This window comes from Ornithodoros turicata, chromosome 8, assembly GCF_037126465.1.
Source record: "Ornithodoros turicata isolate Travis chromosome 8, ASM3712646v1, whole genome shotgun sequence".
NCBI lineage: Eukaryota > Metazoa > Arthropoda > Arachnida > Ixodida > Argasidae > Ornithodoros > Ornithodoros turicata.
In genome coordinates this window covers 27375201-27387960 of record NC_088208.1, presented here as the reverse complement: position 1 = coordinate 27387960, position 12760 = coordinate 27375201, and the positions used below count along the sequence as shown (strand labels likewise).

Below are 12760 nucleotides of genomic sequence, written 5' to 3'. Positions count from 1 at the left end.
TTTTATATTCCGTCAGCGCTTCCTCGACCCATCACATCGCTCAATCTACAGGCTACACCTCAACGTGCCATACAGCTATTCCGGACTCGCAAAACAGCGTTTATTTTATTTAGTCCATGAAAAGAGGATGCCTCAAGGATTCTACGTATACGCGAAATTTCAATCCCGTTTACGAACGCTGTGCATTTCTGTCAATTTTCGAAGATCAGATGAGCCTCCACAAGTTTCAATGACGCGAGGATCGGGTGACGTAATGATAAGCCAACAAATTGCAAGGATGTCATGTTCTGGTGAGGGCACTCGTCTCCTAGCAACGACGCCGGCGTCCGGGGAGTGTCACGTGGTGGAGAAGTCACGTGACGCTGATCGAAAGAGTGGAATATGGGAGAGATGACTTGTTCCTCCTTTGTGTTTTCTCGAAGGTCGGAGCGGTCGGAGGATATGTCGCGTGGGCTCCGCTAACGGAGTGCAAAAAGTGAGCCCCCCGGAAGACGCGAAGGGGAACAACGTTGCCAGATGAGAGCCTGCGTTCCGTCGGAGCCTAACATGGCGTCACAGTTCTCAAAAACAAAAATTAATTTTCTCTAGCTTTCGCGTCACGTAGAGCCAAAATATTTTGCGGGAATGTAAAGTGAGACAAGATGATGTCAGTAACATAACTTTGGTAGACTTGGAAGTTGCTGATTTAGTCCGTAGTGGCACTTTAAGCTCGCCAGGGTTTTCTTCCTCAACTGCGTTCTGTGTGTGTGTGAGTTGATGACATGGACCATATACTCCAAGACTACCCGAGGTACAGTGCACACCGTCGTTCCCTTGTGTCATCGCTGGCCCGCCTGGATAATCGGCCGTGGTCCACCGAAAAGGTTCTTGGGTGCTGGCGTGGGAATCAGCTCATGGCTGCCATGCGCGCTTTTGTGCAATTCCTCGTCTCGACGGACCTCTTCGACACTCTGTGACGCCCTGTTTGTTTGTTTGAGTTTTCGTGCATTCAGTTCTTCGCACTTTCGCACTTGATGAATTTTTCCCACTCGTGTCTGGGCATGTGTGCCTCAGAAAGTGTATAGATTTGTTCAGTTTTCCTTTTCTTCCTTTTTTCCCCGCCCTCCTTTCCCGGCCTTCATTTGTTTTACATATAATGAGCCCCCCAAAAAACGCGTCCTGGAGTAGCCAGTCCCGGGTAGTTTGGGACTAACATCTCCTTTTTTTCTCTTTTACCAACCAACCAACAGCCAAATACCTTAACAGAATGTAGGCCACAGCCTCCAAGTTGGTGGACACAGTGTGACTGACTGAGTGTCTTTGTCACTCATTATTCTTATTGTAGTTAGGCATTTTTGTTTTTCCAAGTGATCTGAAGTAGCCGGCTCTCGTAATGAGTGCCTATTTCGCAGTTTTTTTTTTTTTTTTTTCTTTTTTTCTTTTCTTATCTACTCAACTCAATGTAGGCCGCTACAAAATTAAGCGAACCCGCGTACACAAGAGGTTTTAGCAGTCGGCTCAGGTCATCGGCACTGTTAAGAGGGCAGCAGTTTCTTTAATTCCCCACGATTTTTTCACAAAAGAACTGAACGAAATGAAAATTTTCTTGCAGATATTTCACAAACACTATTTTTATTCATTTTATCCAAAATTACAAACAACGTACTTTATCTGAGGCAACTCTGCACTGCGTGCGGTTTGCCGACGCGGCGAAGCAAGAGCGCTCACTTGCCTCGCTAGTCGTTTTCCGGTTTAGTTTCCGATAAAAAGGACTCAGGAAGTCGCAAGCGTACCCCGACTCCGACCGATGATACGAAGCGAATATAATACAAAGCGCCCGCCGAGACGTTTTAGCGAAATGGACGTCTTTCCATGGTATGTCTCCGACACCGCATACGTGGCGGCACCTATGAGCGATGGAAGGAACTGAATGGGGCACTGTGACATTCCGTCCGCTTAGCGGTTCCGTTTAGCTATGCCATCTCTTTCTTTCGTCTATCGAGAGCTTCAGAAATGAGGAATAAATCATCGACATCGTCTAATTCGTTAGGTTCCCAAAACAACGGTCGAGCCTCGTCAGCTTTAGTACATCGGAAGAACTCTACAAAACAATACGATAAAGGTGAAAGATGGAAGTCACTGAAAAGGTTAGCCAGCTGTAGGACTCGAACCCACATCTTCTGGATTCCAGCCTCAGAACATCAGTTCTCTCTTGTACGATAAAGGAAGTTATCAAATCCAGGCTACCCAAGCTTAGCAATGTGACGTCACTCACTTCGAAGAAACAGGAAACACAAATTGACCCATCATGGTTTCGTAACCGTTATCGTGAACACCTTCCTACCTACAAAAACTCCTAGATAGACCTCTACCCGAGAAACGTCATCATGACGTTAGTAGATAGACTGAAACCGAAACAAATCGGAAGGGGAGGGCGGGGTTCCACGAATGGGCACTTGTTCGCTGCCTCCTATTGAAAGGAAAGTAGGACCGAAGGTCGCGTCCTTTTCAGGGATCATTGTAATCCCTTCGTGGCTTTCGAGCACGACCAATAGACGAGTTCAGAAAACCCAGAGTACTTTGCGTCGCTTGGAACTGTGGGAGTTTACTAATACGAAAGAAACAGGTGGCCTCCAAACTGTTCCGACTTCTCTTCTCCCCTACCGGTCCATTGTCCCACGAAGTGTCAAGGTCAGTGAAAGCGAAATGTGAAGGATTATTCTTCGTCCCCCCCCCCCCCCCGCTCAGCAAGCGCACAGTATATGCAATGCGTGCGTAAAGAGCACTGGGATTTTCTGAACTCGTCTATCGTTCGCCCCTAGCTTCGAGCGTAGTTCAACTCTACCAAATTGGTGGCGCTGTCGAACACTATGACGCCATTTGCTCGCAAACACGGAGAAGTCTATAGAGAGAAATGCATGGGAAGATGGCGACTTACGCCCTTACGCCCACCTGGGAGTCGATGGCCCGTAAAACATATCACCATCCGACTCAGCGGGCTGTGCTCTGATTGGCTGCCAGCGATACGGAGTCGTAATCGGAGGGCGCTTACGATTCCCTAAAAGTCTCTGCGGATTAAAAATTACGGTGATCACCGCGTGCTTGTCCACACCGCCCTCCTCAGGCCTTCCTCGTTCAACCGCCTCGTGGCTTCCACAGGTTCTTTAACATGATTCGTCGATTTTTTGATGCTCCGCTCTTCATCAGCACAACACATACGACACTCGATTCTCAACCACACACACCCTTAACCATGAACGCTCCGGTCCAATCATTGCCGTTCACGTCTTCCGTGCTGTTCCACTTCTCTACCATGTTCCAGACGCACTGCGTCACTCCTGCCTTCGCTATGGCGTCACGAACGTCTTTCGGCGTCAGACTCAAAGACGAAAGCGTCTGTTCGCCAACCACGTAAGATCTACAGCCGAGGACGCCGATCACGATAATGGTTCCTCCAGGACGGACGTATCTCACCACGTTCCGGAGAGCCCGCTTGTACGACACGAGGTCCGAGACGGCTGCTTCTAGGCACAAAGACGTCAGCACACAGTCGTACGAATGGTACGGCGCTGGAAGGATTGTTTCTCTGAGGACGTCGCACTGGACAAGGTGACGGATAGACCTCCGCGCACGCTTTCCAATGTCTTGGGCACCGAGAGCTACGTTCCTGCATTGAAAAAGTCATGGTTATTGTACAGCGCTGGACAAAAGTTTACGGAACACGCTCCTTCGCATTCCTTCACGAGAGTGACACGCTAACAGCGAATGGGACCGTGCGAACTTACAGACATGTGCCTGGGTAACCCAGTCACGTGTTTGCAAGTCCGTACGGCAACATTCGCTGCTTGCGTGTCACTCTGAAGAAGATATGCGCCGGAGCGTGTTCCGTAAACTTTTGTCCAGCACTGTACAACGACTTTGCTTTGATGTGGTGATTGGAGTTTGTCATCGCCACAGGTGATAGTATACCCCACTTCCCGCGGCAATTTGGTGAAAATGTAATGGTGAGCCTCACTGTGGGTACCGAAGTCTTACACTCTCCAGGAATGTTGGTAGTGCTCTTAGGGCAGTGCGTTGGTTGGCTAGATTTGACCGTGGACCAAGTAATTTAGTCATAGTGAGAGAGGGCGAAGTTGGTGGCGCTGCCCATGCAGAAGGATGTAGTTTTCGATTTTCCAAGTCGCCACAATGTCGTTATCGTGGAGAGTCCACTTGTCGCAAGTGGTAAAATCATAAATAGAATGTTGAGTATGTAATGTTAATTCTTGCAACATCTTGCTAATGAAGGGTGAGGGGAATATGTAAAAAAAGGTTACGCAGAGAGGGTGGTCACAAAAAAATAGGACTCGCTATACTCTGCATTCATGGGTTGTTAGCTGTCAGCAAATGGGCCAGGTGCTACCGAAATGAAAGCCGGTAGGTGGATTGTCCGGCTGGTGTGTTACACCCAACTGCCAGCGTTGGTATGATATGACCCAATTAAAGACGATATGAGGCTGTGCGCGCAAGGAAATGACCAAGGGCTCCGATGGTCAAACCCTGTAACGAGGAGTCGTCCCAAGAACAAAGCACCTAGCACTCTCAAACACAAACGACTTGCTATAACCAGCATTTCGAAAAGTCTCGTTCTGAGTGCCATCCTCTTCCGGCGTCCTACTCACCTATATCCCTCCAACCTAGCGACATGTTGCAGCACCGGCTTCCACATTCCCAGATCCACGCCGTCTTCGGGGGTCAGCCAATGCCGCACAGCTTCCAGGTTACTGGACGACAAGTCTGCCATTGTGATGTTGGAAAACACCCGACTTGCTGACAGCACGCAATGCACGGTCGGACCACAACCTAGCTCCAACAGCTCGTGCCCTTGAACGCTGGATACGAGAAACAAAATATTCTGCGATTCCGGTTCGTGTTTGTTGAAGTATCCTGTATCCCACACTCGAAACTTACCTTCCGTTCGAGAAAGTCTTGTGCAGGAAATCTAGCGTGAGTCTCACCCACTTGTAATGGTCATTCAAGAGCTGATAAACGTAAACATCCGACTCGAACGCGGCAGGGGAACCCTCCCCGACGAAAGCCATTTTCAGATATCCCTATCGGCCTCCGCAGCTGTGTTGTCGCACACGCGAACGGGAAACAATCCGTCTCTCTTCACATTCCGACGCCGGCAGCTTTCAAGGTGAAGGCCAACGGATTGCTCGGAGTCGTTCCACGCCAGCTGATTCCGTTGTCACCAACGGGCTTTTCATTCCCACAGCACGGTCTCTGTGATCACCGCAATACACGCAAAACATAACACACCACGATTCCGTAACGTCCTTCATGGGAGGTCCCCATGCCGCAGACCAAGCAAGCAACACTGTTCAAACGCAAGCTACATTGCGGCAAAAAGCACCATATTTCTAGATCCCGTCGCAAACTTTTGCTTCTCTATGGAGACGTTCAAAATAGCACTCGTGAGGTACGAGGACGCATGAGGGGCCGTATAGCTAGGCAGAAGAGTCTGTTTTATCTGATGGGTCGGGGGAGAAAGTAAAACAAGCCGGACCGGACCTGACTGGACCGTGTCCGCAGATACGCAACGCCGCCTCTCTCTCTCTCGCGCGCGCGCGCTTTCCCTCCGCCATAGAGCTCTTCCGGTTTTGAAGGTTTCGTGCGGAAGGAGAGAGAAATTACGGCGGTTTGCTATCGTGGAGGATAAACGCTACACGAGGTCATATTAACGCTTTGCCTTACGATATGTTATGCTCGAAGGGGCATGGATGAATGAACGTCTAGACCTGGACCTCGAGACTACAAAGTGTTTGGAATTGAGATGCACTTGTCCGCAATACGCGAACACAGCCAAAGGATTGGCTCGAGGGAGACGTTTTATGACGAAACGAAGAGTGATCGACCAACCATGCGCCGGTCTGATATAGTCCTTTGATATCTTATCATCTTATCACCGATCTCATATAGTCCTTATATAGATCTTTGCCGAGCTCTCCTTACTGTGGCACTTAAAGTACTGGAATAACCATACGACAAACGGCACACCTTTGGACATTTTCACGCGATTCAAGCTGACTGAAAAAAGCATAGGCTCCAGCGATGACGTGGCTGCAGCAATGCCGCTGAAAACTAAGAAAGCAAAAATTGTTGCCCGGAATAACACATTAACACCAGGAGCATTTCGAAGAATAAGTAGTTTCTGGTCACACGGCGAACGGAAGCCCGTTTTATACGTCTCTCGGACAATCTCTGGTTGCCTATCGGTCTCTGCAAATTTTGCTCTTCCGTTCCTCCCGTCCATTTTCCGACAATACACTTTTCTTTTATATATCCTAATGTCTACAACTGATTTCACATGTACACGTGGCTGACGTGCTCAAAGCTCAAACACGTTGTGGAGCCAGCCGCGTCCGAAAGGTTTGGGGTCTCGTCGGGGATGTGGGACCATGCCTTCGTGGGCCCACATTCTTTCCCGCAGTAACGCAGTAATACTGCAAGTAGTAAACTCCAGCAAAATACCAGGGAGGAAAAGCTTCACTGTCTCCAAACAAAGAAGGCAGTGCCCAACCTCGCCTGAACCCTTTCGGGAACACGTTTTGCGGACTTCCGAAAACATATTTCGTCTATTACAATTTTCTTATGCCGATCTGATTAAGCACAATAATTAGCTAGCCTTCGTTATTGTAATGTAATATATTTAAATAATCTCCATGACAATGTGGTTTACTCGATGTGGTCGCCTTCTGTCAACAGTACACTGATTGTGACATAGCTCTTGGACGGCACGCTGAAATTTACGCTGCGGGCGCATACGTAATAAGTAAGCATGCGAAAGCACAAGCAGTATTCGTAAGAAATTCGAAGCGAAACCAACGTTTATATAATACCCCTTTTCAGGACCGAGACGAAGGGTAAGCACCTTCTCTGCATACAAGTTTCGAGACGGGATGTCTGACTGCACATTACTTCGATACAACACACTCTAAATGCTCGTCCTGAAAATCAGGAAAAACAAGGGAATCACGAGGGTAGCCATTCACGTGACAATTCGACGACGATAACGACACACGTTTTGTTCGATATTCTTTTGCCACTCAAATCTCATCCTTAATGCCACGTCCGGTACCCCGCAATGAACACCAAAGCCAGCGTGGGACGCGGACGACGTCATCGTCGCCCGCTGTCAGGTCTCGCCGTGCCCGACGGTCCCGGTCGCCCGGGAAGCGCGGGCGCACAAGTCCTTCCAAGAGGCGCCAGAGGAGCCGCCCGCGGGGTACCTACCCTTCGCCTCGCCGAAGGGCAAACCACGCGCAAGTCTTCGACGCTACGCGTATGCCGCCCACTGCCTTCTCCGGGGTCCCGTCGTACTCCACCGTAAGCGAGGAGCTGCCGCACAACGAGAGAAACACCGCTGCCAGCCTGCGGAACCTCCCAGGTGATGACCAGTCACAAGACGTCCTCATGAGATCGAGTGCCGTTGTCCTAACTGTTGCATTCGTCATGCTTCTGGGAGTCGCTTGCGTTGTAATTGCCCACAGAACCGGAGGCCAAATTGCTTCTTCGTTGCCAACGCGCGTATCGAATTACGCCAGGCCGCCCATCGATAAAGCGGCGCCAAACACTGTTCACTCTAAGAACGGCCCAACCGAAATTGCCGTCAAGAACCTAGACCCCACACCACTTGGTGGTCTGCGAAACGTGCCTCGAAACATGCATAGCGCATTAGGGGCATTTCTTCGCAAGACCCACAGGCCACGATCTTTAGGAAATGGGTACGAGTGCACAACGGAGGGTTGCTCCAAGGAAGGGGAGCGACTGGCCAGCCAAATGGACTCTCTCTTGAACCCGTGCGATAATTTCTACGAACACATCTGCGCCAACTGGGCCGAAGAACATCCCGTCCCGAAAGGGGGTGGTCACGTATCCTATCGCTCGACACTGGTAGAGTTTGTTGAGAAACGACTCGACGAAGTCGTCCGTGAGGAATTGCGTAAGATTCTTTCGGCGCCCTTGTCCTTCAATGTGCTGTCCAGCCAAGGAAAGGCTATCCTTTTGAGGAATGCTTGCATGTCTGAAGAGCGTCTTAACGATCGTGGCCTGCGACCGCTGAAGGAGGCTCTTGCAAGTCTGCACCTTCATGAGTGGCCAACTGTGAAGATAGAGTTCAACGTCTCTCTAATCGAGAAAGTTGCCGCTGCTCTTGCGTCTCGGCTGGGTGTGTTTCCTCTTGTGTCCGTCAGCGTCGAACGAGATCCCGACGACAGTGAAAAGTACGTAATTGCCATGGACGAACCTTCACGAGAAGTTATTCGGAGAAACGAGTTTTTCCTCAACGAACACGAAATGCTCGAATATGAGAGCGTCGTGCGTAAAGCGTTCGACAAATTGAGTAACCCTGCGCTGTCCGACCTCCTCGGCAGCGCTGTTCTCGGGTTGGAGGACGAAGTCGCGCAAGCTACCCTTCCGAAAACACCTCAGGAAGAAAAGGTACGCCGGCATATAAAGATGCAAGTGAATGAGCTGCCGTACTGTAGTAAACTCCGATGGGTGAGGTTCTTGAATAAGACTTTCGAAAAAATACGTCCGGTTACTCATAGGGAGGTCGTTCTGGTCAAAAACTTGCCCTTCCTGAAGAAGCTCGTGGAAGTTCTGGAAGGCCGTCAGCGACGAACCATCATCAACTACCTCGGGTTTAAGGCGTACACAGTGTTCTCCTTGCTCCTACCACCGAGATCGGATGGTGATATCACAAAGTATTATGGTCGAATACTAACGGGGCGCCATCAAAATGTTCCACGTTGGCGGCTGTGCCTTCGCATGGCCGAAGACGCCATGCCCTTCGCATTCTTGTCCATGTACCACGACATGTTCGTCAAAGATCACAACGTTCTCAATCTCCGCTCGTCCATCAGCAGAATGAAGGATTTCTTAGGCAGCTCGGTCGAAAACATCACATGGCTGTCCGGTCGCGACGTACCGAAGGCACTTGAGAAAGTCAAACAGCTCGACTTCGTGGACTTCTTCCCTGGTTGGGTTCTCAGTGAAGAAGAGAGGAACGTCTTCTACGAGACAGTGCAGTATGTTCCAGTGGGAAACGTGCTCCTCAGCCTAGTAAATGCCAGAGCCACGCACGTGGGCCATCGATTTCGCCAACTTGTGCACAGCCTTAAGCGTACCAGTTGGTTCGGCTCTGTCTTCGACATCCACGCAACGTACGATCCGCTCAACAACACCATCTACGTGCCCATGGCAATGTTCGTCGAGCCAATGGGTTTCGACAGCACCGATACACCACTGTACGTACCACGAACGCTCGTCGACGTTGCCAACATACTTATGAGCATCGTGTCTGGATACGGCTCCCTCTTCAGCACTCAGGACAAGGCGCACGAGTGGTGGACAACAGCAACGAAGGAATCGTATAAAAACTACAGCAGCTGTCTTGCGACGCAGTATAACAAGTCGCTAAGCATGAGCCTGGCCGGAGCTCTGTACCGTGATTTTACCGTAGAGCCCAATGTCAGGGATAATGCGGCTCTGCCGTTTCTGTACGAGATGTACAAGGCGAGCTTGAAAGATCATGGCATCCGCGGTCATTCCCTGTTGGCCAATGTGCCCAATGCCACTACTGAGCAACTTTTCTTCGTTGTTTATGCTACGAGGTTCTGCGAAAATGCGAACGAGGGATACGTGGAGATGCATCTCAAGAATGTGCCTCTGGCATTGCCGTCGGACAGGGTCAATATCCCGCTGTGGAACAGCTTTCAATTCACGGATGCCTATCACTGCCGCAAAGGCAGCAATATGAACCCGTTTAAGAAGTGCAAGTTCTGGAAATTTCAATGAAAGTGCTAAAGTAAATATGGATAGCCTCTGCATCGCGTATGACGATGGCAGCAAGCTTCCGCTATTATCTTTATTGTACGCCGCTCTGTGTAAAGTCTCTCATGCCTATAGTATTCGAATGTGAATACAGTTTGCGCTCCTTTGGTTGAGTCAACATAAGAATGTCAAGGGGCAACGACGGTTTTACAAGGGCCGGTCAGTAAGGCACCTTCGTTACTTTCCTTATATTTTATCTCTTGAGCGTTCATGCGCCAATATAGCAACATTATAGTTAAACAAGGTGACAACGGTAGTGACATTGCAGTACAAGCTTTCGTAAGTTACAGATGAAAGTGGTGATATGAAAAGCACAGAACAGAAAACAATTTTGTTTGTGCCGCGAAGCAGGCTGTGAAGTGGCTGTACAGAGGTGGACAGAGGACAGCAGGAAGGAATTGGGGATGGCGGGAGGTTAGTACGCGTCTTGCGCCGACCTCAAGGGGAACTGTCGACAACCTCAGACAGCACAGTAGGTGGTAGGATTCGAACCTACCACTTCCCAGCCCTCGGCACGACCTTGTCTACCACCAACTAGCGGAATCGGCCATATTTGTTTTTAGGCGTGACACTTTCGTAAAAATTGCGGACAAAAAGGATGTGCCACCTCTGCGCCTGTCATTCCTTGATTTTTCACCTTGCGACCGTATTTTACTGCCTATATGGCTAGACGTTTCGCAATATGGCCTTAGCCACAAACTCATCGGCCCCGATGACAGTACTTTTACGGTACCGATAAAAGATAAAGACTTCGTTTGCCAGCAGAGTCCCTCATTTATCTCGCAATTTTGCCACGGCTTTGATCTCAGCTACACTCATAATGCCAAGTCGAGCAAGGGAATAGAGAAGCTGTTCCCGCGCTCCACCACTGAACACCTGTTGCAAAAAAGTCTCCAGTCCCCCAGCAGGTTCCATGCTGAACAGCGGAACCCTGAAGAAACCGAACGTCTCCTGGCCATATTCTTTAGCATTCATGATGCCCTTTTCAATGCTGAGGAAGTCTTCAGCGGTCACGGGCAGGACAAAGAAGTGCATGGTGAATTTCAGAGGGGCATTCACGAAAGTGATAAGATGATCACCCATGGAAACCTTAAATCGCTTCGTGTCCAGGGCAATCTCTTCCTCCATTTCCCTGTTGGCTGTCTCTTCTGGACTTTCCCCGGGATCGGCCATTCCACCCGGAAATCCTACGTAGCGATAAGGTGCTTACACGCATGTCGTAGTTATCGCGTTATACGATATTACGAACACTGGTCACGTTATCAACATTCATGGATACAGTACCTAGCGCGCCGTCGCAGCGGAAGTGCATGAGAATGAGCGCCCGGGCTTCGTACTTGCCCAGAATCTTGGCACTGCTTCTTGACCAGATGAAGCAATGTGAAGAGCACGGATAATTGCAGTCGCGAGCTACGTCCAGGGTTACTGCCTCGAAGCCGTCGCGTGTCAGACGGAGTTCCCGTACGATGTTGAAGTCCGTCGGGTAGCGAAGGGCCATGGCCTAACCCCGGACGGCGCAACCACCCAGCTAACCCTGCTGCTGCTGCTTCTGACGAAGACGAAGCTGCACCATCTTCCTTCAGAATGATGCCCTACCTTGCCTGCCCAGGTCAGTTTTCTTGTGCCCTTTTCGCAAACTATACTTTTGTTTCAAGTGGCATACCACGGACGTGATATTTAACATGGCTCGAAACCTTGTTGCTTTCATCAAGCTGCCTATTAGGAGCCACCATGGACAATATCTTGCCTGTGCGGTGGATTGTCACTACGCGATCAAATTTATAAACAAACGCGCGGCGAAAACAGCTATCAGCCCGGCCCGGCGCATGACGTCGACAGACCTGTGAGCAGCTGCAAATTCTCGTTGGCCACCGAAGATTCGTCTGCTATTGCGGTGGGCTACATCACGAGTCACCTGACATAGGGACTGTCAACGTCACGTCCACTTCCCTCGTTCACTTACACGGTATCTGAAGGGGGGTAGAGGATTTCTAGAGGGAGTACAGATATGATTCCTCTCTCGCGTGCGCTACAGGTCAGCTGCTCTCGTCGCTCCTTCGGAAGAGCGCACGTTATTTGTCGCACAACATGCCGCAGCCAAAAGCGAAAATGCATGGGGCATTTCACTGCTCTTTTAATGATGGCGGTACTATCGACAAGGGAGTAGGAAAGAAGGCGAAGCCATTGTCCATAGGAGACCGTTGAGGTACTGCATTCTTTTTTCAAATCCAGCACGTTCACGAATATGAAATGGGTTCACTTTACGTGAATTGCTGCAAGATACTTTTGCTAGACAGCCTCGACAGGAAAGTCTGCACAGACCATTACCAGAACAGGACTTCTGGAGGCAGCACCTCCATACAGACCAGTGGAAGAAGATCCCACAGCGTATGTAACGCTGAGCAGATTGGACAAGACGTCAGGGAAAATACGGTACCAGAAGGACTGATATAATGGAATGGCAAGCTCGGCAACGGAGTACCAGGCAAGTACTTCTGGCAAAGAGTACCACGCATGTCAGAATCTGTGTAATGAATGTGTAGCAGCCAACAGGCTCGCTTCGGTGCACCAAACGTGCGGTGGTACCAGCACATGGTACTGTTGGAGACTGGTGAAGCCGAGCGAGTGCGTTGGCGTGATGTACGACCAAATCCTTGCATATTGGCTACCATGTCGTCAAGTGCGCCACAGTGTTCTGTAGCTGTTCGACGTTAGCGGTAAGTGCTGCGATGGAATTGGACGTAGGCGTATCCTGTTGAAGAGGTGGCGTGTGTGACGCAACGGAGCTTGAACTCTGCGCTGCCTAGGACTAAACCGCGCTGCAGACTAAACCGCAAGTTCCAAAATGCGGTCAGCGAGACGTGCCTGGTCTTCGACGCAAAAGTGGCCTGCTGTATGCACCATG

The 12760-nt window shown here is 50.0% G+C and overlaps 2 protein-coding genes across 4 annotated transcripts; one reads left to right on the top strand and one right to left on the bottom strand.

Moving 5' to 3' along the window:
• Nucleotides 1-1590: 1590 nt before the first annotated feature.
• On the bottom strand, nt 1591-12152 carry LOC135366836 (nicotinamide N-methyltransferase-like). 3 transcript variants are annotated; one of them, XR_010414294.1, is made up of 4 exons: nt 11197-12152; nt 4930-11042; nt 4641-4850; nt 1591-3646 (listed from the first exon to the last, which is right to left on the bottom strand). XR_010414294.1 is itself a non-coding variant. In XM_064599774.1 (3 exons), exons 1-3 carry the CDS (start codon nt 5058-5060, stop codon nt 3211-3213), a joined length of 777 nt encoding a protein of 258 aa, XP_064455844.1. In that variant the 5' UTR covers nt 5061-8665; the 3' UTR covers nt 1591-3210. The 3 variants fall into 3 exon arrangements, 1 of the variants encoding a protein (XP_064455844.1); XR_010414293.1 differs by having other exon boundaries at nt 11140-11698; XM_064599774.1 differs by lacking the exon at nt 11197-12152 and having other exon boundaries at nt 4930-8665.
• LOC135366834 (neprilysin-2-like) lies at nt 7017-9963 on the top strand. Its single transcript, XM_064599772.1, has one exon. The coding sequence runs from the start codon at nt 7084-7086 to the stop codon at nt 9817-9819; it is 2736 nt and encodes a 911-aa protein (XP_064455842.1). The 5' UTR covers nt 7017-7083; the 3' UTR covers nt 9820-9963.
• Nucleotides 12153-12760: the final 608 nt, after the last annotated feature.

Bases quoted from the DNA above. Each gene is read 5' to 3' on its own strand.
- LOC135366836 (XM_064599774.1), bottom strand. From the start codon at position 5,060: ATGGCTTTCGTCGGGGAGGGTTCCCCTGCCGCGTTCGAGTCGGATGTT. The intron at 4,851-4,929 runs GTAAGTTTCGAG...TCTCGTATCCAG, and splicing joins AAGACTTTCTCGAACGGAAG to CGTTCAAGGGCACGAGCTGT. The intron at 3,647-4,640 runs GTGAGTAGGACG...TTTTCAATGCAG, and splicing joins GCTAGGTTGGAGGGATATAG to GAACGTAGCTCTCGGTGCCC.
- LOC135366834 (XM_064599772.1), top strand. From the start codon at position 7,084: ATGCCACGTCCGGTACCCCGCAATGAACACCAAAGCCAGCGTGGGACG.